The sequence below is a fragment of the Erythranthe guttata genome, chromosome 12 (genome assembly GCF_056151865.1).
Source record: "Erythranthe guttata isolate IM_541 chromosome 12, IM_541, whole genome shotgun sequence".
NCBI classification, from domain to species: domain Eukaryota; kingdom Viridiplantae; phylum Streptophyta; class Magnoliopsida; order Lamiales; family Phrymaceae; genus Erythranthe; species Erythranthe guttata.
The window spans coordinates 16,303,111-16,325,350 of NC_142544.1; the positions used below are offsets into that span (position 1 = coordinate 16,303,111).

The following is a 22,240-nucleotide window of genomic DNA, read 5'->3' on the forward strand; positions in this document are numbered from 1 at the left end:
AAGATTGGAAGTATGGGTACTACTGATGAGAAGTAGAGTAACTTTCTGAAGATTAAGTGCAGCCCAAGTACTGAGTTGAAGATTGAAATTATTAGCCACAAATCTTCTTCCCAAGATTTCGCCATTTTTTTTTTTTTGTTCTTGTTTTAGTCGTGTAATTAATTAATGCGGTGCAAATAGAAGATTTGGCATAGGATTTGTAGTCAAGAATGATTGTATTGTTGGATTTTGTGGATGGCATGTTCTATGTCCGAATCAACAATCCAGCCGCCCCGGCATGCAGAAAACCTTTTTTTTTTGCCTATTTTTTTTTTATTGATTTTCATTTATGTATGTTTAGATTATAGTATTTTCGCCGTTCAATTTATTTTTTCTCGATCTTTCGCCCCCCTAACAAATCACCCTGGATCCGACCCTGGGTGCATTACCCTTTATGATAATAACTTAACTGGGACTACATCAAGACAAAATTCAAACATGTCTAGTTACAAGATAAGGTAGTCCTTTAAATAATTGTCTACATTCCCTCACATATGTACATTTAGACGAATAAGTTTAATATTTTTTACAAGTATGCGTTTATTTGTTTAAGTACACAACATGGATGGCTACAACTTTAGTCTGCAAAGTTGGCATGTTTTTTTTCCTTTTTTATTTCTATTTACCGCCGTTAATAAAATAAAATGTCATGTTACCATAGTTTAAAACATCGAGTCCATTCGTCTATTTCTCCGTCAACAAATAACGGTCAGTTGTGGGGTAACTACAATTTTGATCCCTCAAAGTTAGCACATTTTTTTTTTACTTTTTGTCCCCTATTTATCTCCATCAATAAAATATTGATATGTGTTTTCGCTACGTATAATAAATCGTAAGTATATAGTATCGTGAATTTATGATATCGATTCACATGGACCTTTAGATTCAAATATTGAGTAATGTAATTATATTATCCTAATATTATCTAGGCGGTCGTAATTAACCCTAAAAACTGAAAACAAATAGAGATCTTAGACATCAAGTACGGAAAATCGTAAATGTAACAATAACAATTCTAATTGGAAGGCTTCGATTTGTAAAAAGGCTTATAGGATAAATTTCACTAATGTACTATCAAAGACGATCTACAAACCCGATATCTAATGTCAAATTCATATCTGCTAACCCAAACGTTAAAATATTCTAACCAAAGTTTCCAGTGTAGTTATAATCTACTTGCAGATCCAACATCTCTGTTTAGAACTGCTATAATGAGAGCATTTACGTCAAGTCCTTAAGAGCTACCTGAATTGTATCACGTCTCCGAAAGTGTTAAATTATTGAAATACGAGGGGGACTAAATCCATTTTTTTACCATAAGGGACCAAATATGTAATCGAGGTAAACTTAAGGGGTGAAAAATATAATTTTCCCTATCTAACGGGCTCAAACCCAAGTTAAAAAATTGTCTCTATACAACTGGCCCAAATCGGCCACAGTAAACCCAATAATCACCAGTTTAATCCGTTCTCCACCGTCCTTACTTGCTGCTCCTCCGATCCTACTTCCTACTGCATGTTCGGCGACTCCCGCCGCCGCGCCTCCGTCACCATCTGCCACGAATCGCCGTCCACCACTATTTCAATACAGCACAGAGTGAGTCGAAGGAGAAATCCTTCTCTTGTTTATTTGATTTATCTTCGCGATTTTGATGCGAGATCTACCTGCTTCGTGTATTATTCAATTACTAGCTAGAATCACTCATATGAGAATTTATAGATCGATTCAACAAATCAACACTGCCATTTAAATCAATTTCAATCGGTTTTTTTAATTTTTAGCCCCTTTACTTGTAATGGTAAATTTTGCAATTGATTTTTTTGGTGCATGTCGATAATGTTCAAAGTATGAGATTATTGTTGTTGCTGTTGTTGGTATCGGATACGATAGTCGAGCGCATAGGTTAAAAAAGAATAACATGTAACCCTTGCATTTGTGTTGTGTTTTTTGAGTTTGTCGATTTGATGTATCAGGAAAATGATAGGAGGTGCTCGAGTTCGACTGAAGGGATGGCAGCAGGCTGCGGTCGCAGTTGGATCAGCTGTGGGAGCGTTATTGGATCCACGAAGAGCTGATCTGATAGCTGCACTCGGGGAGACGACTGGAAAGCCTGCATTCGAGAGGGTGCTTGAGAGGATGAAGATGAGTTCAGAAGGAAGGGTGAGCTTTTGATTTATTTCTTCGATTTCTTAGCATTCTATCGATAATGGTTCGACTTTTACACCATCCTCCACGAGGAAAGAAATCTTGTTTTTCGAGTCTCTTTAGTTGATTTGCAATTCTCGTATTTTGTCAGCATTATGTAGATTATAAATGAAATGATTCTTCGTATGAAGATTAGTATATTCGATGTTGTTAATTTGGAACAAGTAATACATAAATGTAAGTAGCAACTTGCTAATGCACATCTATATAGTGGGATTCATTTGGTAATGGGCAGATTTCAAGGAAAAAAGCATGAGATAATTTGTTGTAAAATTGCAGCTCGTAGTCTTTCCCTAGTCAGCTTCAAACTTTATTGCAGTCTAATATGAGTTTACTGGATGTGTATCTATCTGTCGTCCTTGGAAATAAAATTGAGTAACATTAGCTGGCGTTAAACGTGTTCTTGAATGAAACCTTTAGCTGCAAGGATATCTGTTGTTTCTATTTGCTGATCTAGTTGGCTCTACTAGACAATCTTGTATGCAATTTTAGGATCCAGCTTGTTGGAAATTGATTTTCGAAGCATTGGCCTCGTTAGAATCCTGATTTGTTTAATCATCTAAAACGTCCAACATCATTTGCAAATAGGATTTTATTATAAAAAACGTAGATTTGGAGATGTGGAATCATAGGGGCAACTTTGTTATCCGTATCTCTGAAATCTTTGTATTATCTTAGTAAATGAAATAAACTTAACCAATTTTTGTCTCCCTGACAGGCTGTACTATTGGATCGCCCTCGTGTTATCTCAGCTAATGTAGGCCATGCATGGGACCTACCACCCAACACATTCGGTGCTGCATATGCAAAATTCATGGGATCCAGGAATTTCTCCCCCGATGACAGGCCACCAGTCAGGTTCATGGAAACAGACGAAATAGCCTACGTGGCAACACGTGCGCGTGAGGTGCACGATTTCTGGCACACCCTTTTTGGGCTGCCTACTAATTTGATCGGTGAATCGGCTCTAAAGGTGATAGAATTCGAGCAGATGCTGCTTCCCATGTGTGCACTATCGGTTGTAGGGGGTACTGCTCGATTCAGTGATAAGCAGAGGAAATTGTTCTACCAGCATTATTTTCCGTGGGCTCTTCGAGCAGGCATGAGGTCCACTGATTTGATGTGTTTGTATTATGAACGGCATTTTGACGAGGATTTGGAAGATGTTAGGCGGAGATGGGGAATTGTTCCTGCTCCTCCTCCTCCACACGCACCATGAAATTGATGTATGTTCACGCATTTTCTTGAAATTTGTTTTTGGGTTGTGGTAATAAAACACAAACTTTTCTTGCAGAGGATTTTAGGTCAAGTTCTAGCTAAATCTTGTATAGAAGTTTTACTTGTACGCATATTAAGGCATTTTGTAAGCTTTTTAAACTTTGACGAGCGCTGTCTGAAACTAAATTACTAAATTTCGGAAAAACAAAAATAGGAAATATAGATATCGAAAAAAATTACTACTACACATTTTTGCTCGAGTATAACAAACTGATAAGAGCATGAGATGCAAGATATTAATATACCGTTGTCATTATTTTTATACAAACGAAGCATTTGATAATCGATACATGCTTATACATCCAGGCATTTAGTCGTCATATTTTCAGACAACACATTGAAGAGCGATCGGAGTATTAGATGACAATTCACAAACATTGAGCAGAAAAAAAAAAGGTCCCATAAATTTCACAGAAATTGACACAATATTAGATGCAGATACTGTAATTTGACGTAATAGACACGAAAAGTTGCAGTGTGCCTAATTAATTACTGCCACCGCCAAACAAGTAACCCAAAGAAGAACCTCCGCCTGGAGCGGCATGAACTTTTGTTGATGGTCGATCCTGGAATGAGTCGATTATTCATTAAACCAAATGACAAATAAATCGTAAGCAATGTAAACTCAAAACCAATTCATAACAAAAATTTAAGGAACTAAATCAGGTACCTACCGTTATCTCACACACGCACAAAAAAAAAAGAGTTGTTTCAGTGGAGAAATACCGTAATGAAATTGCAAGTATTTTGACCGTCGGCTCTGATGTAGTTGTTGTTAGTGCTACTATGAATACCCGCAGGAATTTGCTTGCTGATATCTACCGGCTGAGGAGGAGCGGCATTAGGCTTTGGCGAAGGTTCTTTAATTGCAGCTGATCTGTTTTCACTCGGAGCAGCTTCTGCTTTTTGCACCGCTGCTTTTGGAGCTTCACCGCTTCCAAACAAATACCCCAACGAGCTCTGTCCTCCACCGCTGCTAACCCCACGACCCATTTCTCCTACTCTTCAAATATCGGAAAATATAGACTATTAAAGAAAAGCAGATTGAAGTAATAAGCAGAAGCTAATCAAGACCAACTTTTTTTGTATCTTCAGATAAATGACTAAAATCCCATGTAACCCGTTTTTCGAATAAATGACTATCCAAACATCGGAATGTGATGAGTTCTAAGACGAACTTTCCAAGCAACACAAATTTCTCCTAATGCATGAATTCATGCAATTACTATTATCAAGAAAACTTTAAAAAAAATCAAGAAAGCAAGCTTCTTTTGCAACTTACACATACATCTATACACTTCGCGAAAAACGAGTAAACCAATCGAAATTTCCGAAAAAAAGGCGCAATTCGACAACAATCGGACAAAAAGCTTAGTTCTTTATATTACCCTAACACGGTGCATTAACCATCAATATTATTTAGCAATCATAAAATTAAATATGATAATCAACTCAAAAAGCCCGAGAACAACATCTCATCTCATCATGAAATACTAATCATAATCAGAAAAATTAATAGTAAAATCAACACACAATCAAAGCCCACAAATGAAACCAGCAATTAAACACCTTTAATCAACAAAAACAAACAGCATAATCAAGAATATAAAACTGCAAACCCTAGAGAGAGAAACATGTGTATTCAAGTGTTTTTTCTTTCCAGTTACCTTTTGTTTGCTTGATCAGATCTAACAGAGAGGAGAGAATTTGAGTCTATACTGCAGATACAGAGTATTTTGAGTATGGAGCCATGAAAGTATTAATTCAGATCAAAATTACTGCTTCCAGTCATTTATTCGGTCTTCCAGGTCAGTTTATCACTGTAGACTGTGGATTTTAGTGGAAGGTTGATCGGTTAGTGATGATGTCGGAATGGAGGGATAAAATTTGGAGTGGAGATAGACATTTTCCGTAGGGGAAAAGTAGGGAGGCGGTCTTCACGTTTTATACGTGCAGTAGAGTAATGATTTTATTTACTTTAGAACCCCCCCAAACTTTAGTGAAATGTCAAAATGTACCCAAATACAGAGATGGAAGTACTGTATTGTCCCTCATCCACATATCAGTAATAATAATAATAATAAATAAATAAAATTGTCTGAATAAATGACAATAACAATTATAAACAAAATAATAATATTAAACTATTATAATAAAATTTATTAATGATATTTAAACTACAATACCAATAGCAACATTTACACAAATCTGATAATACAAATCTACTCCGCAAAAGATTATATAAAATTAATTGCCACAAAATGAAATTGATCGTTAAGGAAATGAAACAATTAATAAGAAAAAAAATTAGAGAAGAAAATAAAAGAAACTTATAAATATAATTAGAGATGTATGGTTGAAAGACAAGAGATTCACGTTGATTATACGGCTGGATTTGAATTTTGAACCTTTTTTCAATAATAAAAAATACTAGATAAACAAATAATTTAGGGTAAATTACAAACACCCCTTGAGGTATGGTCAATTTACAAAAAAAACCCTCTTGTTTGGATGATTACATCTATCCCCTCAACTATAATTTTTTCTTACATCTCTACCCTTATGGTGTCAAATTCAACATAAGCATCTAGATTTCGTGGAATGTGCTATAGTTTGTACTTATTTTGTGTAAACATACAGTTTCTGATGCACCACTATCTGATATATACAAGCCAAAAAACACATATTATGATCATCTTGCTTCAAAATGTGGAGTTCGAATGGGATAAATCGGGTACAAAGGTGATAATCTTCCATATAATATCGAAGATTCCACTAAATTTGAAACCGCAAGGGTGGACGTGTAAGAAGATTTATAGTTGAGGGGGTGGTTGTAATTACCCAAACAAAAGTGGGGTTTTTGTAATTTAACCATACCTCAAGGGTGGTTATAATTTACCCAATAATTTAATAAAAATTAAGTTACAAGAATACCATTAGAGTTGTTGTACCGTTTCTTTATTTTATAAATAAAATTGAAACAAATATATTAAAAACAAAACAAAAAAGGAAAGACAAAGTAATTATTGTTGCATGTGAACATGATGTAAGAGACATATTAACAAATAAATACCGGTCAAGATCAAGACCTAACCATAGAACAGAACAAAAATGTGATCGACACATCTTACCAAATGTTTTAAGAAATATATTATTTTATTATTAAAAATAATATAAGAATAGAAGAAAATAAATTAAGCAATATATGTAGTAGTTTTCCTTAAACTATTTTTCAATGCAGAATAATTTACTTTAATATTTTTCTATTTATATTATATATATTCAATTTATCGCTTGCAATGAAGGTCAAACTTTGGGTTCTCCCAAGTTATTTATAAATCACTAATTCATGCCATACTATCTATCTTTTGATTTCAAGTTCTTTTTCAGTTTTTCTCCTTATAGCAAGAACGAGGATATGTATTTTGCTACGGAAAATTATTTAAATGACCTTCAAAAGTACATTTATTAGCAATAAGGACAACATTTTTTGCGGTTTTGATAAAAGTCCACCGCTCGTTCGTATAACAAACTTACACCGTATTTTTAATTGCTAAAAATTCATGACAGCAGTGCACGCGCGAACACAACCTATAAATTTCTCGTCCGGTCCAATACTTTAGCAGTTCACTATTTTATTACATTTGAATACTCGTTGACAGCTCAAGAAGTGCGACGTCATATTTTTGATGAATTCACTCGGAATTTAAATGTCGAATTTTCGTAAAATCGATTTTCAAAAGTACACCATTTCGAGTATCTATTTTGTTCACTAAATAAGTAAATATATACTGTATGGATGAAATTACAATTAATTGGAGAGAGGGGAGGTGTAATTAAGGATATTTATTAATTAAAGTAGATTAAGAACTTTTGGGGGAAATAATACTTTTACATTTTTAACAGTTTTCACTAATCCCAAAAAAAGTCAACCATCTGAAGAGGCAAAAGCCCACGTAACTCGGCGACCCAGTTAAATTAGATTTACCTTTTTTCTTTAAAATTAATTACAAATCATCATAATATTTGAGTATTCAGTATTGATATAATCACTTTCACACACAACTACTACATTATTCTTATTATATTACTACTAGAGAAAATTACAGTTTTCACCCCTAGTCTGCATCAATTTCACATTTGGCCCCTCATGTTCACAAAATACATTTGGTTCCTCATATTTCAATAATTTAACATTTTTTATAATTTTCGTCAATTTACTGTTAGTTCCTCAGTTGAGGAAGTCACGGGAACACTCTTGATTCCGTTAGTACTACTGTAAAATTGACATGAAGGACTAAAGTGTTGATTTTTTTAAATGTAAGGGACCAAATGTGTTTTTTGTGAACCAAATGTGAAAAAGTTGTAAACTTGAGGGATGAAAACTGTAATATGTTCCCATTACTATTATTATCATATAAGTTCGGGAAAATTACAATTTTACATTTGACCCCTCATGTTTACAGAAAACACATTTGGTCCCCGATGTTTTCAAAATTTAACATTTTTAGCCATTTCCGTTAATACTAACGGATTCATGTGAGTTCCTATCACTGCTTTAATTGACGGATTAACGGTAAATTGACGGAAATAACCATAAATGTTAAATTATTGAAACATAAGGTAACAAATGTATTTTTTGTAAATATGAGGGATCAAATGTCTAATCAATACAAACTTGAGGGGTGAAAACTGTAATTTTCGCATATAAGTTCCACTTCCATGTCCGCCTCCACTATCACCGGGTTTTAAATAAAGAGTGACCTTGAAGGTACGTTGAAAATAAATAAATAAATATAAATAAATAAATAAATAAATAAATATATATATATATATATATATATATATATATATATATATATATATATATATATATATCACTATATAGGATTCGTTGTAATATTGCTTAATCTTCAAGATTAGTCTTTGTTCCTCTCTCTCTCTCTCTCTCTCTCTCTCTCTCTCTCTCTCTCCAGTGGGTAACGTTTGGTAAGGTAATGATAAATGATAAATGCAAAGCATGCTTTTTTTTTTTTTTTTTTGTTCATTAATATTATTTATCATTTTATTTTTATTTAATTTAATTTGTTTAGGGGTTTTAAAGCGTGTTTTGTGTTATGTATAAATAAAGATCAAACCTTTGCAATTGTTCCCACCAGAGTAAGGAAAAGAAAAAACAAGTGTTCTAGTTCCTGCGATAAACATACACACTTATTAGGTGATCATTCCCCTTGATCTTGGTCAATTTATTTATTTTTTTTTATTTAATTATTTAATTATTTATTTTTCCCAGCAATGTTTGAGAAAATAATTTATATGTTCGCATCTGAATATCATCAGATTTGTGTTTTCAGAGTGATTTGATCTCGCGAAAGAAAGAAATATTTTCTGGGTTAGAAAAATATGATCATGCATTCTAATATTTGCATCAAAGATTCGATTTTTACTCTGTTTTTTTTTTTTTTTTTATTATTTATTGCCCATATAAGAGAGATTTGGTTTCCTATTTTTTGAGTGTTCAAATCTGTTGGTTAAAAAAAAAAAAATTATTTAGTTTTTAATTTTGGTTCTTGAATTAGTGAATGTGTTCTATTGCATCCATTGTTTACTTTTGAAAAATACTATGTTAGATCTATTTAATCTGTTCTACATTTGTAAGAGAGATCTGGTTTCTTAATTCCCAGTATTGAATTGCCCCTAATACGATAAACTTAAATCCGAAATATCGAAGTTCGGATTGGAATTATTGAAGTTACTGTTACATTGAAATAATGTTTGTAATGTACCTAAAAATCTTGGAAGATTTGTCTTTCTCTGTTTTCGTTTTTTCGTTCCCTTTCGTGTGGTTGTTGTTTCGTATGCGGATTCGGCAGTTGTTTAATATTTTGATTTTTATTCGGTTTTGATTCAGAAATCGAAGAAAAAGGGATCTTATAATGGCTAACGAAGGGTCGAATGGAGGGAGCCATGTCACCACCAAGCCGCCTCCCGAGCCTTCACCGTTGAGGCGAGCGAAGTTTTTCCAGGTACAGTATCTATATTGCATAAAAGGACAGCATGTTAATTTTCTGATCTTATTTCAGATGAAACGGTTTTCGATAAAATATTAAGGAACGTATAAAAAGATTAATTTTTTTCAATATTGATCGAACTTGATTACAGGCAAACATGAGAATTCTTGTTACTGGTGGAGCTGGATTCATCGGCTCTCACTTGGTCGACAAGCTGATGGAAAACGAGAAAAATGAAGTGAGCCCTTCGTAAATTGACTGTTAATTTTATACGGTTCATTAATATACGTATGTAAAAAAAATCGAATCTTTTATTTTTATTTTTAATTCAGGTGATTGTTGCGGATAACTACTTTACTGGATCGAAAGAGAACCTAAAGCAGTGGATTGGTCATCCACGATTCGAGCTTATTCGACACGGTAATAATAAGTCGGCTTGTTTCGATTTAAAATTGTTTGAATTTTTGTTTTTTTAAACGACAATGTGTTTGTTGCATATAGACTTCTCGTTTTTCTGTATTTTTATTAGCCGTTTTTTTTTTTTAATTGCAGATGTGACAGAGCCTTTATTAGTCGAAGTCGATCGGATATACCATCTTGCTTGTCCTGCTTCCCCAATTTTCTACAAATACAATCCTGTAAAGGTCAGTCTCTCTTTCTCTCTCTCGATCGATACACACACACACAAACACATATTATATATATATATATATATATATATATATATATATATATATATATGTATATTGACATACACGATTATTAATATTGATTTTTATGGAAAAACAGACAATAAAGACGAATGTGATGGGAACAATGAACATGTTGGGACTTGCCAAGCGAGTCGGAGCGAGGTTCTTGTCCTAAATATTTCTTACTTTTTTTTTTTTCCCGTTTTGTTTCTATTTGAATTCATTGGTTTATTTTATTTCGGTGTAAATATTATTTTTAAATAGGATTTTGCTGACATCAACATCCGAGGTTTACGGTGATCCGCTTATCCATCCCCAGACTGAAGACTACTGGGGCAATGTCAACCCTATAGGTATAATTAATTACATACGTCGCTAATTAGAGTGAAGATTTATCTTTAATTAAATTCGACATAGTCGATTATCTTGATTACCGTTTTAATTTTGCAGGAGTTAGGAGTTGTTATGATGAAGGGAAAAGAGTGGCTGAAACTTTGATGTTTGATTATCACAGACAGCACGGAATCGGTATTATTACTATTATACCCTTTCGTTTTCTCGACACCAACTTTTCACGCATTTTTTGTAATAATAAAATATTTCGCTTCGAACAGAGATACGCATTGCAAGGATCTTCAACACTTACGGACCGCGTATGAATATTGACGATGGTCGTGTTGTCAGCAATTTCTTAGCTCAAGCAATTCGGTAAATATTCTCTCTCTCTCTCTCTCTCTCTCTCTCTCTCTCTCTCTCTCTCTCTCTCTCTCTCTCTCCTATGTGTGTGTGTGTGTGAGAGAGAGTGTAATTGTCCACATATTCGCTTACTTCCTTGAATGCATCACTATACGCAGAGACGAGCCTTTGACAGTTCAGTTGCCTGGAACACAGACAAGGAGCTTTTGTTACGTTTCTGATATGGTACGTAAATGTTACAATATCCTCGTTTCATCTCGGCTGATGCAATTACAAGTGAATAATAATAATAATAATAATGCATTTTCTAAATAACCTCGATTTAATTTGCTTTTATTGAAGGTCGATGGTCTTATGCGATTGATGGAGGGCGATAACACAGGCCCAATCAACATCGGCAATCCAGGGGAATTCACCATGTCTGAGCTTGCAGAAACTGTCAAGGAGGTAAAAAAAAAAAACAATCCAATCTTTTTTCCATATTCAATTTATGCCAGAAATTTGTGTAATTTATTTATTTAATTTATTTTTTATAAATCAGATGATAAATCCAGAAGTGAAAATCATAAGCGTGGAGAACACTCCGGACGATCCACGTCAGCGAAAACCGGACATAACAAAGGCAAAAGAATTGCTAGGATGGGAACCAAAGGTCAAATTGCAACAAGGCATTCCACTTATGGAGGAAGATTTCCGTAAAAGGCTCGGAATTTTGAGGAAGAATTGAATCCTCTCGTCTTAAGTATCTTTATTTCGATTTTCACTTCCTTTCCACATGGATTTTTTTTTCCTTTTCGATTTCAAGATTCCCTGTTTTTTTGGTGTGTTTAATGTTGCGAATTTTGTTTTCGAGGGTACCATAATGTTTTTGGTTTCTTGTTTTGTTCTCCTTTATAATCGGACGAACACGTCGTTTCAATAAAAGCTTTACTTGGTATTAATAACATGTTTTTGTACTGTGTTTTTTTTTCTACTGTAGTAACAAAACAAAACTCTAGCTCGAATCGAGTTTATTTGTGAAAAATAATTACACATTCCTCCCCTCTACTTCTTAAAATTACAAATCTGCCCCTCGAAAGTTTCCGAATCGAGTTTACTTGTGACGGATGTTTGATATTTCTGTTAGAATTCTGTGAAGTGTTTGAGGCTTTGATAAAAACGGGGAATGATCGGAGCCTTTGATGTCGAAGACTTGCTGAGGTGGACTTGATTGTATCATGGATTCTTGAAGGGGCCGGGGAAGGGCAAAATCGTCATCGGTTTTTACGTAGAATCTCGAGATGGAACCGTAGTTTGCTGCAGAGAGGGATAGCTTCTCTGTCACTGGTCCAAAAGGCACAGGCCTCATTGATACTGATGCTAGTGCAATGTCCTGATCATGGATAAATATATATAAATAGTTTGTCCTTATTTGTAAGAGTTTAAATGTGCAGGGGGCTTTTTTGCAAATAATTTACCTTTGAAGGGGTTCTGTTAAACAAGAAGTCTTCCAAGAGTGATTTGTCGAAATCTATAGCAGTTGGCTGATGATTCTTCCCATTTGCATAAACAAATTTCTGAGCACGTTGGTTTATTTCACTTAAGCATGACTGCATACAAATAAATAAACAAATAAATAATCAGATAGATTCCATGGAATATTCATTTAGTAATTATGATAATACCCTTAAGGCTCTAATTGTAAGGTTCGTAAAAAAGTTGTTAAAAAAAAATAATTTTTTTAAACTTTTTTTCACCGGTAACTAATCGTAATTGTGTCAAAAGGGGGTTATGTGTGATGTTTTATATTGCATGAGGGGCAAATGTAAAAGAATCAGAAAATTGAATTTATGACCATTTTTTCGTCTTTCATTTAATTATTTTAATGTATACATGTATTTTAGACAATTAGTACTTCATGTGAGGGTTTTTTTGCACCCGGTTAGTTTCAGAGGGGTGCTCGTAATTATGCATACATGGATTTTTTTTTTTTTCAGAATTAGGGAGTTCCTTGTAATTTCCCTTTTTTTTTCTTTTAATAATTTATCACCTAATTGGCTAATTATACCAATTTTGAGTTAGTTACTTTTACTTTTTTTCTTTTTCCTTCCAATTTTGCCCTCGTTACTCCTAAATTCTATCACATAAACGCTGACACAAGTTGAGAGAGTGTATAAACTATAGTCCTATATACATATTTGATATTTAGTTAGTTGTGCTGAAACCTTAAACGATAGTTATTTTAAAACCGGGAGAGAGAGAGTATCGTGCAGACCTGCTGAGAGAAGACATCAAGGGCACTTTGGTCATTAGTGAGCATAGTGGCAGCAACAAAAATGGCCATAGAAACTTTGGATGGAAACATCTCCATTGCATGAGAAATACAAGCTCCACCAATATCATGCCCTACCAAAATGACCTTTTTGCCCTTATCAAGATTAGCTAGGAAGTGAGTTAGAGGGGCTGAATATTGTGATAAACTTGTGATGGAATTTGTGTCACAAAAATTAGAACCAGAGCCACTTAGATCTAATGCATCAACTTCAAATTTGCTTTCTTTCAAGAGTGCTATTATTTTGTACCAACACCATGCACCAAATCCTCCACCATGAACCAGCACAAAATGCTTGCAATCATCACTTCTTGTTATTACATCCTAGTATTAGAACATAAATTAAAATTAAAACAAATTTGTATTAATCACATTGTTGTTTTGGAAGTTTGATAATAAAAAATAAATAATAAAGAAAATTGTATTTGTCGCGAAATAGTTTTGATTTAGATTTTTAGAGGCCGTACTTGATAGAGAATGCTTATTTATGCAGGAGCGATTGTAATAACTAAAATTAAAACTTTTGAATAACTATCGGGCCACTACATAATGACACTTAAATATAATAGCTCCGGCAAAATACCTCAAAAAAAAAAAAATGAAAGTTATATTACTGTAGAACTTCGATAAATTAATAATCTGATTTAAATAATAAGTATTCTCCATCCCGACTCGATGAAAACGTATTAAATTATTAGTTCGATAATTTAATATTTTGCTAAATTAATAGAATTTTGTTAGTTCCCATGTATTGATTTATAGAGATTGAGCTGGAATTTGATTCATAACTACAATGAGAAAATCAAACATTTTTATTTTCAAAAGTCAACAAAATTTTATTGCAATTAATTAGTCTATTACGGCCTGCCTAATAGTAAAACTTCATTCAAAAGAGTCTAGCAAACAAAATTTTGTAAAACCCATATTAAATAAAGAAATTAAAAAAAAAAATAAAGAAAAAAAGAAGAAGAAAAAAAAACGTTGAATATTATATACCTGATTAGGGAGGTGTAAGGAAGAGAGAGAAGCAGTGGAAGAAGAGAGAGAGCGAGATCGCCTGGATAACTTCTTGGGCCCACCAGTTGGGTTTTTGCTGGATACGGAGCGGTCCAGGTTAAGAAGAAGATCGCCGCCGTTGTTCTGCATCAAGTGGTGCTGATACAGCATCGATGCTATCTGCGCTTGTTGCTTTATGTACGAATCGTCGAAAACAACCGGCTCCGATTTTTTCGACGAGGGCGAGTATAGTAATTTTCTCGATTTTCTTAGTGCGGCTGAGGGAGATAGCCACGGCGGAAGAATCTCTTTTGCTGGTTGTGGTGAATTAGATTCTGCTTCTGCTACTGTTTTATTAGATGTTCTTGTTATTGGAGAGAAGCATGCAAGTGAATTTCCCATGATTTTTTTTTTTTGGTTTATTTAATTTTCTTGAGATTATTATTATCAAAGTGAAATGTGGGATGTGTGTGTGTTTTCTAGGTATTTATAATGGTCAAAATGTGTGTGTGTGTGTGTGGAATTGGTTTGCAGGTAGAATTTTAAATAGGGCCATAATATTGAGTTTTGGGAATTAGGTGATTGTTGAAGAAATGGGGAATTGTTTTTTTTAATTTTGTAGGTTGATGTTGAATAAATGAAGAGCCCACCCCCACACACTTATGTCATCTTGGCACGTGGAATGAATTTTCACACCCATTCCGCACGTGCGGTATTGATGCGTAAAATTAATGTTTTGAGAATCGGACTGGACCGGATAATCTATAATAATATGTCTTTCAACTTGAACTTTTTTTATTTTGATTTACTTTTTTTCTTTTCAATTTGGCAGTAAAAAGATGTCTTAGCCATTTTATTTCTTTCTTTAAAAAAAAAAACACAATTTTTCGCCAAAAAAAAAAAATCCAATTTTCACTTGGGTTCTGAACCGAACTAGGCAATGGTTCGCGGTTCAACTGGCCGGTCCGGGTTTCAAAATACTGGAGAAAAACTATTAATTTCAATTTTCCGGGGTGGAAGGACAAAAATAATATACTCCCTCATTTTCGTTTTATTTGTCATTTTGAGCTAATGCGCACCGCGCACGTGTTAAAAATAAACTAATAGATATGCATGAATTGTAGAAAAATCATAATAAAATGACTAAAAATCCACTTTCATTAATTATTTCACCTAATTTTATTAATAGTAGTAAGAGCAAATATGAGAAAAATACAATAATTGTTGCATTGAAAATCAAAAGTGACAATTAATTTGAAATAAAAAAAAAATCTCTAGAAAAACAAATAAAATGGTAAGAATGGACTATATAATATAACAAAATTAATTACTTTATTCAATATATATAACTGAAACTACTTATTTCCTTCTCGACGGCTGTCAATTTGATGTACCAAATAAAAATAAATAAATAAATAAAAATGAAGACTGACAAAAATGAAAAATCTACTTTGACGAAAGAAAGAAAAGTATCCATAGACTATTATAATAGTGCCCAGGTATACATGTTTCTCTAAAAAATAAATATAAATAATATAAAAAAAAATGTTCAAAATTCAGACCGAAGACAATGATTAATGAAACTTCCCCACACTGAGAAAATGTCAACATTCATTACCACCACCATTGACTGACTGACTATAGAACAAATCGAAAATCGAAAATCGAAATAAATGATCCTATCTGTTAATGTATCCAAAGTTTAACGAAAATAAAAAAAAAATCGTAAATATTCGAAAAAAAACGGGGGATAGAAGCAGTTTTTACTTTTTTCAGACAATGTTTTTGTTTAGTCTGATGATCCATATATAACCACACTACCTGCAGAAGCTTGGTTTGCTGCTCGATTACTTCCGAAATTTTTCCTGTTCGATTCTCTTGCTATTCTAGATCCAAACTGAGAAAACGACGCACGCAGCATATAGTAAGAAAATTAAATCTAAATACATTATCGAAATTAAAGAGTTAAAACAAAAAAAATGAACACCTGAATTGCCCTTTTAGGCAGAGTAGCTGCTTCGTTCAGACCAAGTAATCGTGCAACCTGTAAGAGTCAAAACATTCGTCTTTCTTACCACTTATTTTTAACTGGAAATAAAAGTTCGATAAATAAAAGACAGGCGGCAACTATATATACCTCCCTCAGGATTTTCTTGTCGCCAACGCCACTTGGTTGATCAAGATCCGCAATTTCCCATAAAGGAATATCGAGCAAAGTCTTTATGACATCTTCGTCCAAAAACGGGAATCTTGCCTGACGAAAACAAAATAATCAAACGTGTAAACATTGTTTCGGAGTCGCATTAAAAAATATGACACTACAATTAAAATTAATTAAAATTGCAAGTATTTAAATTCATTTTTCAGCACCTCCTTCCCGTTGTCAGCTATGATTCTATCGTCTCTTCCTAAATTCCTCTTCCAAATTCTCTGCATGTCTAATTTCATTTCCTCGTCGAGCCCAAGCCAACTGATACATAACCGTCACATATTTACGTAATAATAAAATATAGAAGAAATAAAAAAGATCGAACAAAAGATCACCTTTTATTTCTAAATTTTGTCTTATGCCGACCATATCCAGCACATTGTTCGTCTGCACCGGAACCCACTAGAAGAATCCTGGACTCGGACTTGTACTTGACTCGTTCGCAGTGTGTACCGTCATAAAGCCAACCGTCTCCTCGAGCTGCTAGCCATAATGCTATTCCTATATTTAGGTCCTGCAAAAAAAAAAAAAACGAATTATACAAATGAATTCAAATAATTGTTCTAGACAAATAATTCGTTGCGATTTAGGCGCGAAAGAATTATACCATGTAGGTTTTAGCGGGATTTATAAGTGACATCACATGCTGCGTCTCGGAGGTCAACTTCGGTAAGTCCGCGTCAATTTCTATAAGGTTCCATCTGTAAATTTTACGAACCCAAGAATGTACCGATAAATTGGTAGTTCGGGTTTCTTAAGATAAATTTAACCCTAAAAAAACGGAAATAACAAGTCAACCGAACTTAATCGGCGTACCTCCTAGAAGATGCAATTTTCTGAAGTTCATTCAGTCCGGCCCTTGCAGTTATTCTATCGGGAGCCGACTCGCCGTCGAAGCTGATATTGAGCAGATCGATTTCATCTGAAATTACAGTTTTCAGAATCGAACAAGGTCTCGACGACAATAACTAATGCCGGCATATTAGTAATAAAGTACTTACATTCGGAATCGACGCACTGATGCAATAATGCAGCAATAATCATGGAATCTAAACCACCGGAAAACATCACCGCTATCGGAGCAGATTTTTCCCGATTATGATTTCCCAGCAAAACCTGAGTATGGTAGATTCTGTTCAAAATGGTTCGTCGCTTTACGGATTCTTTCAATGCCTTCAATACTTTATGAGATGTTGCTAAAGGCGTACTTTGCACGATACCTGGATCATTAATGAACATGAAAAAACGAAGAATGGATTTACATCCTTGTATACTAAATAAAAGAAACCCTAAGATCGGGTAAAAATAATTATAGACGAAAGTCGGATGAAAATTCTGAGAGCATGCCTTGTTCAATGGTAAGAACTTTCTTGAAATCCAGATTTAAATTCTCGGGTTTAGGTTCGACGGAAGTTCTCTCCCATTTTGTCAATTCTTTAAGTTCAGTATCAGTCCACTCGTGTTTCTTAACTTTGCCGATCAAATGTTCATCCGTTTCTAAAGGAGAAACGGAGATGCTATATACACCACATGCCAGCTCTTCCCAGAAATTCAATTCAACTTTCGATTTCTCATCATCAATGTCTGTTTACGGATCCAAACAAGTCAGTAGGAAGTTGCTCCGTAAGTAATAATAAGGGTAAATTACGACCAACCCCCTGAGGTAAGGTCAAATTACAAAAAGAAAAAAAAACCTCTTGTTTGGGTATGTACAACCACCCCTCAACTATGAATCTTGTTACACGTCCACCCTTATGGTGTTAAATTCATAAGAATATTCTAGATTCGGTGGAATGTTCTCTGTTTGTACTCGTTTTGTGCAAAAATGCAGTTTCTGATGCTGATGCACCATTTACAAGCCAAGAGACACATCTTATGATCATCTTGTTTCAAAATGTGAAAACGGGTACAAACTGGAGAATATTCCACATAATCTAGAAGATTCCACTAAATTCGACACTGCAACGGTGGACGTGTAAGAAGATTCACAGTTGAGGGGTTGTTGTAATTACCCAAACAAGAGGGGTTTTTTTGTAATTTGACCTTACCTCAGGGGTGGCCATAATTTACCCTAATAATAATTTATTTTTTAGGAAAAAAACAAAAGCAAACGAATGTAGGCCATTACCATAATGCTGTTGATTAGAAGATGGCGGTGACACAGAAGAAAGCAACAGCCGAGAATCATTGTGTGTTGGCCAATGAACTAGAAGACTTCGCCTTCCAAACGCATCTCGACCAAACCACAATGTTTTCGAACTATCCTACATTCATCAAAAAAAAAAAAACCGAGCCAAAGCAGCTTAGTATATAAGCGGCAACCCCTTTATTATTATCAGCATTTTTATAAGCTATTAGACGAAACTTACCACATAAAGTTACCTGCCAGTAGATCAAAGCCCACGGCCCTCTGATTCTTGAAAGAAGTTCTGGAACGGATTCTCGGCTTCCTTCGAAACAGGTAGAAGATCTACAACGATCTTCGTGTGATGTACACGAGCAGCAATTTGCCAGAGACTGCATAAGAATCTCCGTGTCGTTGTTGTCATTGCTCAAATGAATCCCTCCAAATATTTCACCTATTAATTATATCACATTAAACAACGTGAATCATTTGCAGCCTATGATTTGATACAAAGAATATAAAATACGCCGAATTCAAGAATCCTGTAAGTCCTGATTCAAGAATACTCGGTGAACAAATCAAACCCCACAAAAAACGATGACGCAAATAGGAAAATAGAACGAAAAATTAAGGGAAACGAGCATACATGTTGGGATTTTTTTTTTGTCACGATTCCTTAACCAAACAGAATCATCGTATTCACTGTCTTGTATTCATATACGATAGTACGAACGGATATTTCGGATATTTTATTCTAGGTTAATACAACCATGTCCTATAACAAGAAGTTACAGCCTACAATCTACTAACTACGAGACTTTCGCATTTGCCAAAAACCCAATTCAAACATACTCGAAAAATCTCGATAAAAGTAAATAGCACCAAAATATCGACTAGAAAAATAGCTATACCATTATAAACAAGAACATTGTGGAACGAATCGGTCAAGGGTTGAATAACCGGGTTCACCCCTCTAAGTTGCAATGTTGCGCCGATAAAACGCAATTCCGCACAGCCATTTCCCAATGCACCTTCTTCATCACTAAAAGATTTCACAACGTAGTTTTGTGGTTCATCGAATAAATTATTATTATTATTAAAATAAAGATTAACAGTTTTAGCTCCTAAGCTGTCGGGGCCCCTCCGCCGCAGCGCCGCCGTGATGTCCTCCTCTGAAAATAAAAACTGGATTTTTTTTTTGTTGTCCGAAAACAAAAATTAAAACTTGGAAAACTGAAATTATTACACCGCAAAAGAACAACATAAAGGAATTAAATCGGAAAAAAAAATTACCGGCTGCGGGAATTGAGGAGTTGAGGTAGTGTGATTTGGAAGCAACGTAGACAAATCAATTTTAATTCCAGATACAATTAGTGATATACCACACATCTTCTCCGCGTTCCCAATTCCCAAACCCTTCTGTTCTTGTCTGAAGTACTCTCTCTCTCTCTCCTTCTGCAGTTTCTCTCTCTAACCATGTAATCAACTGTTAAGTATAATTATCTAGAATTAAATAGCATCAAATAGCCTACGTAGCATAGTGGTAGTGCGTTCGCTTCGTAAGCGAAAGGTCGCGAGTTCGATCCTCGCCGGGGGCTATTTAATATTGAAAAACGCCGTCGTTTAGTGCCTCTGTAGCATAGTGGTATTGCGTTCGCTTCGTAAGCGAAAGGCCGCGAGTTCGATCCTCGCCGGGGGCTTTTTGGCGCGCTTTAGAATTCAATATTTATTTATTGTTTTTTTTATTTGCAATTATACAGTAATTTATTTAGTGTTGAAAACGCCGTCCGTAAATGCCTCCGTAGCATAGTGGTATTGCGTTCGCTTCGTAAGCGAAAGGCCGCGAGTTCGATCCTCGCCGGGGGCTCTTTTGGCGCGCTTTTTAATTCAATATTCATTTTTAGTTTTTTTATTGGGTAGGGTCCCACTCTCTGTATATTAAAAACTAAAAATAAAAGGTACAACCTTTTATTTTTACTCAAAAAAAAAAAAAAAAAAAAAAAGGTACGACCTTAAACAAGTGGGCCCGGATCCAAATCTGCAAGGGCCCAACCAAATGCATTAGAGCACCGATATGTAGAGTTGAATTTGAAAATAAAATTTTATACATATATGGAAAAAATATTTTAGGAATTCTTTTAATATTTAAGATTATAGAGAGATCAATTTGAAATCTTATTAAGTATTATTTTATATTTACACAATTTATATAATTAGCCTCACTATTAAGAAAAATCATGAAACTCTCGTTGTGCATTGGTGCAACAGCGAAATAACACTACGTTGCCACCAGTATGTAGTGGTGGAGTCGGTTCTCTTTTTTTATTATGTTATATTAGTATGTTAATAATTAATTAAACATTCAAAATCCAACAAAAAAAATATAATTTAAAGAAAAATATGTTCATTGTTGGCTTATTGTATTTGAATTGATGCTATTTCAATTAAATTCTACAATTACTTACCAATTATTTTGTGTTACGCTAGAATACCCGAAAAAAATCGGAGGCGCTGGCCTAGAGACCCATAACCTCTATGTGTTTGTCTACTATCATTTTTTAGTTTTGTCGATGTCGATTCAATTTCAAACACCCTTATAAATATCTTTGATTTGCCTATGGTGGAGCTGCATTTTGTTACATTGGGTATAGTAAAATGATTAAAGAATTATGATTATTCGTTTTAGTCTATTTTTAGTAGGTTTTCTATTTTTTGGTGGTTGCAGATTTTAGTATTTTTTGGCTGTAGCATATTATTTGCTTTCTTTTAAATGTCATGGGTTCGTTTAATTTTAACTTTTTTTATAAAATTTTGAAGTTCAATCTCTTATCCAAGCAAGTATTTAACTTTTTTTGAATTAAAATCTATATATAATATAAAAAGAGGATCTATGCCCTCAATGATTGACATGTGGCAAATAATGATGTCATTTGTCAAAATTGCTTAGTTGGAGTTCAATTGATTAGGTGGATTCTGCAATTGATTAGGTGGCATTTTTATTTATGGATGTTTTTAAGTTTTTTCCTATTTTACATTTACACAATCATTTAATAATTACCACATGTATATATATCATTTCCAAAGTTAATATTTTAAAAATTCGAAATAAAAAAATCTTATTTATATTTTTAGTATTTCAAAATATATTTATTCAAATAAATTCATGAAACTGAATTGTTTTACGAATATTCAAATAATTTTCATAAAAAAATATTTTTTTAAATACTAAAATATTAAAATAAAGGAATATGTTGTTTTTTTTTTTTTAATTTTCAATATTTTAGAATATTCGAATATCCATTCCATTGAAAATAATAATAAAAAAATGTTTAAGTTTTTAATTGAAGTATTTAATAAATTTACACTATTTTTTAATATAATTTTTATTATACCATATTTCAAATTAAAAATAATTATATTATTTAATAAATATGCAATGCACGGTGGATTAATTCTAAATGTAGTAGTTGGTTGTATATTTGGAAAACACTATTTAATATATAATATGGTCCGAACTATAAAACGGATTATGCATTATATTTATTAATTATTATTTCAAATAAAATATCGAATCACCAATATAAAGGAATCTTTAATATTCCAAGATTCCATCATATCATCTTTGATTGATTTAATTTATACTTTAATTCAAAATTGAATGGTAAAAAATAAAAATCG

At 33.6% G+C, this 22,240-nt stretch overlaps 5 protein-coding genes and 3 non-coding genes across 14 annotated transcripts; 5 read left to right on the plus strand and 3 right to left on the minus strand.

The window, feature by feature from the left end:
• Positions 1 to 1,452: 1,452 nt before the first annotated feature.
• Positions 1,453 to 3,627, plus strand: LOC105967580 (coenzyme Q biosynthesis Coq4 family protein / ubiquinone biosynthesis Coq4 family protein). Its single transcript, XM_012992183.2, has 3 exons — positions 1,453 to 1,635; positions 2,013 to 2,199; positions 2,963 to 3,627. The coding sequence occupies exons 2-3, from the start codon at positions 2,017 to 2,019 to the stop codon at positions 3,461 to 3,463; spliced, it is 684 nt and encodes a 227-aa protein (XP_012847637.2). The 5' UTR covers positions 1,453 to 1,635; positions 2,013 to 2,016; the 3' UTR covers positions 3,464 to 3,627.
• Positions 3,628 to 3,736: 109 nt separating this feature from the next.
• LOC105967582 (protein SPIRAL1-like 1) lies at positions 3,737 to 5,439 on the minus strand. Of its 3 annotated transcripts, none has more exons than XM_012992187.2 (3): positions 5,190 to 5,439; positions 4,249 to 4,520; positions 3,737 to 4,088 (listed from the first exon to the last, which is right to left on the minus strand). In XM_012992187.2, the coding sequence occupies exons 2-3, from the start codon at positions 4,513 to 4,515 to the stop codon at positions 4,008 to 4,010; spliced, it is 348 nt and encodes a 115-aa protein (XP_012847641.1). In that variant the 5' UTR covers positions 4,516 to 4,520; positions 5,190 to 5,439; the 3' UTR covers positions 3,737 to 4,007. The 3 variants fall into 3 exon arrangements, with proteins under 3 accessions (XP_012847641.1, XP_012847642.1, XP_012847639.1); XM_012992188.2 differs by having other exon boundaries at positions 4,249 to 4,525; positions 5,190 to 5,436; XM_012992185.2 differs by having other exon boundaries at positions 4,249 to 4,548; positions 5,190 to 5,328.
• A 2,825-nt stretch (positions 5,440 to 8,264) lies between these two features.
• Positions 8,265 to 11,865, plus strand: LOC105967440 (UDP-glucuronic acid decarboxylase 6). 5 transcript variants are annotated; one of them, XM_088826082.1, is made up of 12 exons: positions 8,265 to 8,293; positions 9,434 to 9,548; positions 9,685 to 9,771; positions 9,866 to 9,953; positions 10,086 to 10,177; positions 10,323 to 10,387; positions 10,490 to 10,578; positions 10,676 to 10,753; positions 10,840 to 10,933; positions 11,080 to 11,146; positions 11,264 to 11,368; positions 11,463 to 11,865. In XM_088826082.1, exons 2-12 carry the CDS (start codon positions 9,459 to 9,461, stop codon positions 11,646 to 11,648), a joined length of 1,041 nt encoding a protein of 346 aa, XP_088682208.1. In that variant the 5' UTR covers positions 8,265 to 8,293; positions 9,434 to 9,458; the 3' UTR covers positions 11,649 to 11,865. The 5 variants fall into 5 exon arrangements, with proteins under 5 accessions (XP_088682208.1, XP_088682205.1, XP_088682207.1 ...); XM_088826079.1 differs by lacking the exon at positions 8,265 to 8,293 and adding an exon at positions 8,401 to 8,516; XM_088826081.1 differs by lacking the exon at positions 8,265 to 8,293 and adding an exon at positions 8,405 to 8,511.
• On the minus strand, positions 11,835 to 14,770 carry MES15 (methyl esterase 15). Its single transcript, XM_088826078.1, has 4 exons — positions 14,229 to 14,770; positions 13,176 to 13,556; positions 12,379 to 12,510; positions 11,835 to 12,293 (listed from the first exon to the last, which is right to left on the minus strand). The coding sequence occupies exons 1-4, from the start codon at positions 14,628 to 14,630 to the stop codon at positions 12,015 to 12,017; spliced, it is 1,194 nt and encodes a 397-aa protein (XP_088682204.1). The 5' UTR covers positions 14,631 to 14,770; the 3' UTR covers positions 11,835 to 12,014.
• Positions 14,771 to 15,744: 974 nt separating this feature from the next.
• LOC105967687 (Asparagine synthase family protein) lies at positions 15,745 to 20,263 on the minus strand. Its single transcript, XM_012992305.2, has 13 exons — positions 19,856 to 20,263; positions 19,474 to 19,747; positions 18,820 to 19,016; positions 18,566 to 18,701; positions 17,785 to 18,021; positions 17,439 to 17,657; positions 17,254 to 17,359; positions 17,045 to 17,138; positions 16,773 to 16,951; positions 16,599 to 16,698; positions 16,366 to 16,482; positions 16,216 to 16,272; positions 15,745 to 16,125 (listed from the first exon to the last, which is right to left on the minus strand). The coding sequence occupies exons 1-13, from the start codon at positions 19,949 to 19,951 to the stop codon at positions 16,018 to 16,020; spliced, it is 1,920 nt and encodes a 639-aa protein (XP_012847759.2). The 5' UTR covers positions 19,952 to 20,263; the 3' UTR covers positions 15,745 to 16,017.
• Positions 20,089 to 20,160, plus strand: TRNAT-CGU (transfer RNA threonine (anticodon CGU)). Its single transcript has one exon. It is a non-coding gene; the product is annotated as a tRNA-Thr (tRNA).
• TRNAT-CGU (transfer RNA threonine (anticodon CGU)) lies at positions 20,191 to 20,262 on the plus strand. The gene has a single exon. It is a non-coding gene; the product is annotated as a tRNA-Thr (tRNA).
• A 94-nt stretch (positions 20,264 to 20,357) lies between the features above and the next one.
• Positions 20,358 to 20,429, plus strand: TRNAT-CGU (transfer RNA threonine (anticodon CGU)). Its single transcript has one exon. It is a non-coding gene; the product is annotated as a tRNA-Thr (tRNA).
• The last annotated feature ends 1,811 nt before the right edge of the window (positions 20,430 to 22,240 follow it).

Coding starts and splice junctions, on each gene's coding strand:
- LOC105967580 (XM_012992183.2), top strand. CDS start 2,017: ATGATAGGAGGTGCTCGAGTTCGACTGAAGGGATGGCAGCAGGCTGCG. Junction 2,200..2,962: donor AGATGAGTTCAGAAGGAAGG/GTGAGCTTTTGA, acceptor TCTCCCTGACAG/GCTGTACTATTGGATCGCCC.
- LOC105967582 (XM_012992187.2), bottom strand. CDS start 4,515: ATGGGTCGTGGGGTTAGCAGCGGTGGAGGACAGAGCTCGTTGGGGTAT. Junction 4,089..4,248: donor ATACTTGCAATTTCATTACG/GTATTTCTCCAC, acceptor GACTCATTCCAG/GATCGACCATCAACAAAAGT.
- LOC105967440 (XM_088826082.1), top strand. CDS start 9,459: ATGGCTAACGAAGGGTCGAATGGAGGGAGCCATGTCACCACCAAGCCG. Junction 9,549..9,684: donor GGCGAGCGAAGTTTTTCCAG/GTACAGTATCTA, acceptor ACTTGATTACAG/GCAAACATGAGAATTCTTGT. Junction 10,754..10,839: donor TCACAGACAGCACGGAATCG/GTATTATTACTA, acceptor CGCTTCGAACAG/AGATACGCATTGCAAGGATC.
- MES15 (XM_088826078.1), bottom strand. CDS start 14,630: ATGGGAAATTCACTTGCATGCTTCTCTCCAATAACAAGAACATCTAAT. Junction 12,511..13,175: donor TTGATGTCTTCTCTCAGCAG/GTCTGCACGATA, acceptor ATTTGTATGCAG/TCATGCTTAAGTGAAATAAA. Junction 12,294..12,378: donor TTAACAGAACCCCTTCAAAG/GTAAATTATTTG, acceptor ATCCATGATCAG/GACATTGCACTAGCATCAGT.
- LOC105967687 (XM_012992305.2), bottom strand. CDS start 19,951: ATGTGTGGTATATCACTAATTGTATCTGGAATTAAAATTGATTTGTCT. Junction 17,658..17,784: donor AGTTCTTACCATTGAACAAG/GCATGCTCTCAG, acceptor TTAATGATCCAG/GTATCGTGCAAAGTACGCCT. Junction 17,360..17,438: donor TCAGTGCGTCGATTCCGAAT/GTAAGTACTTTA, acceptor CTGTAATTTCAG/ATGAAATCGATCTGCTCAAT.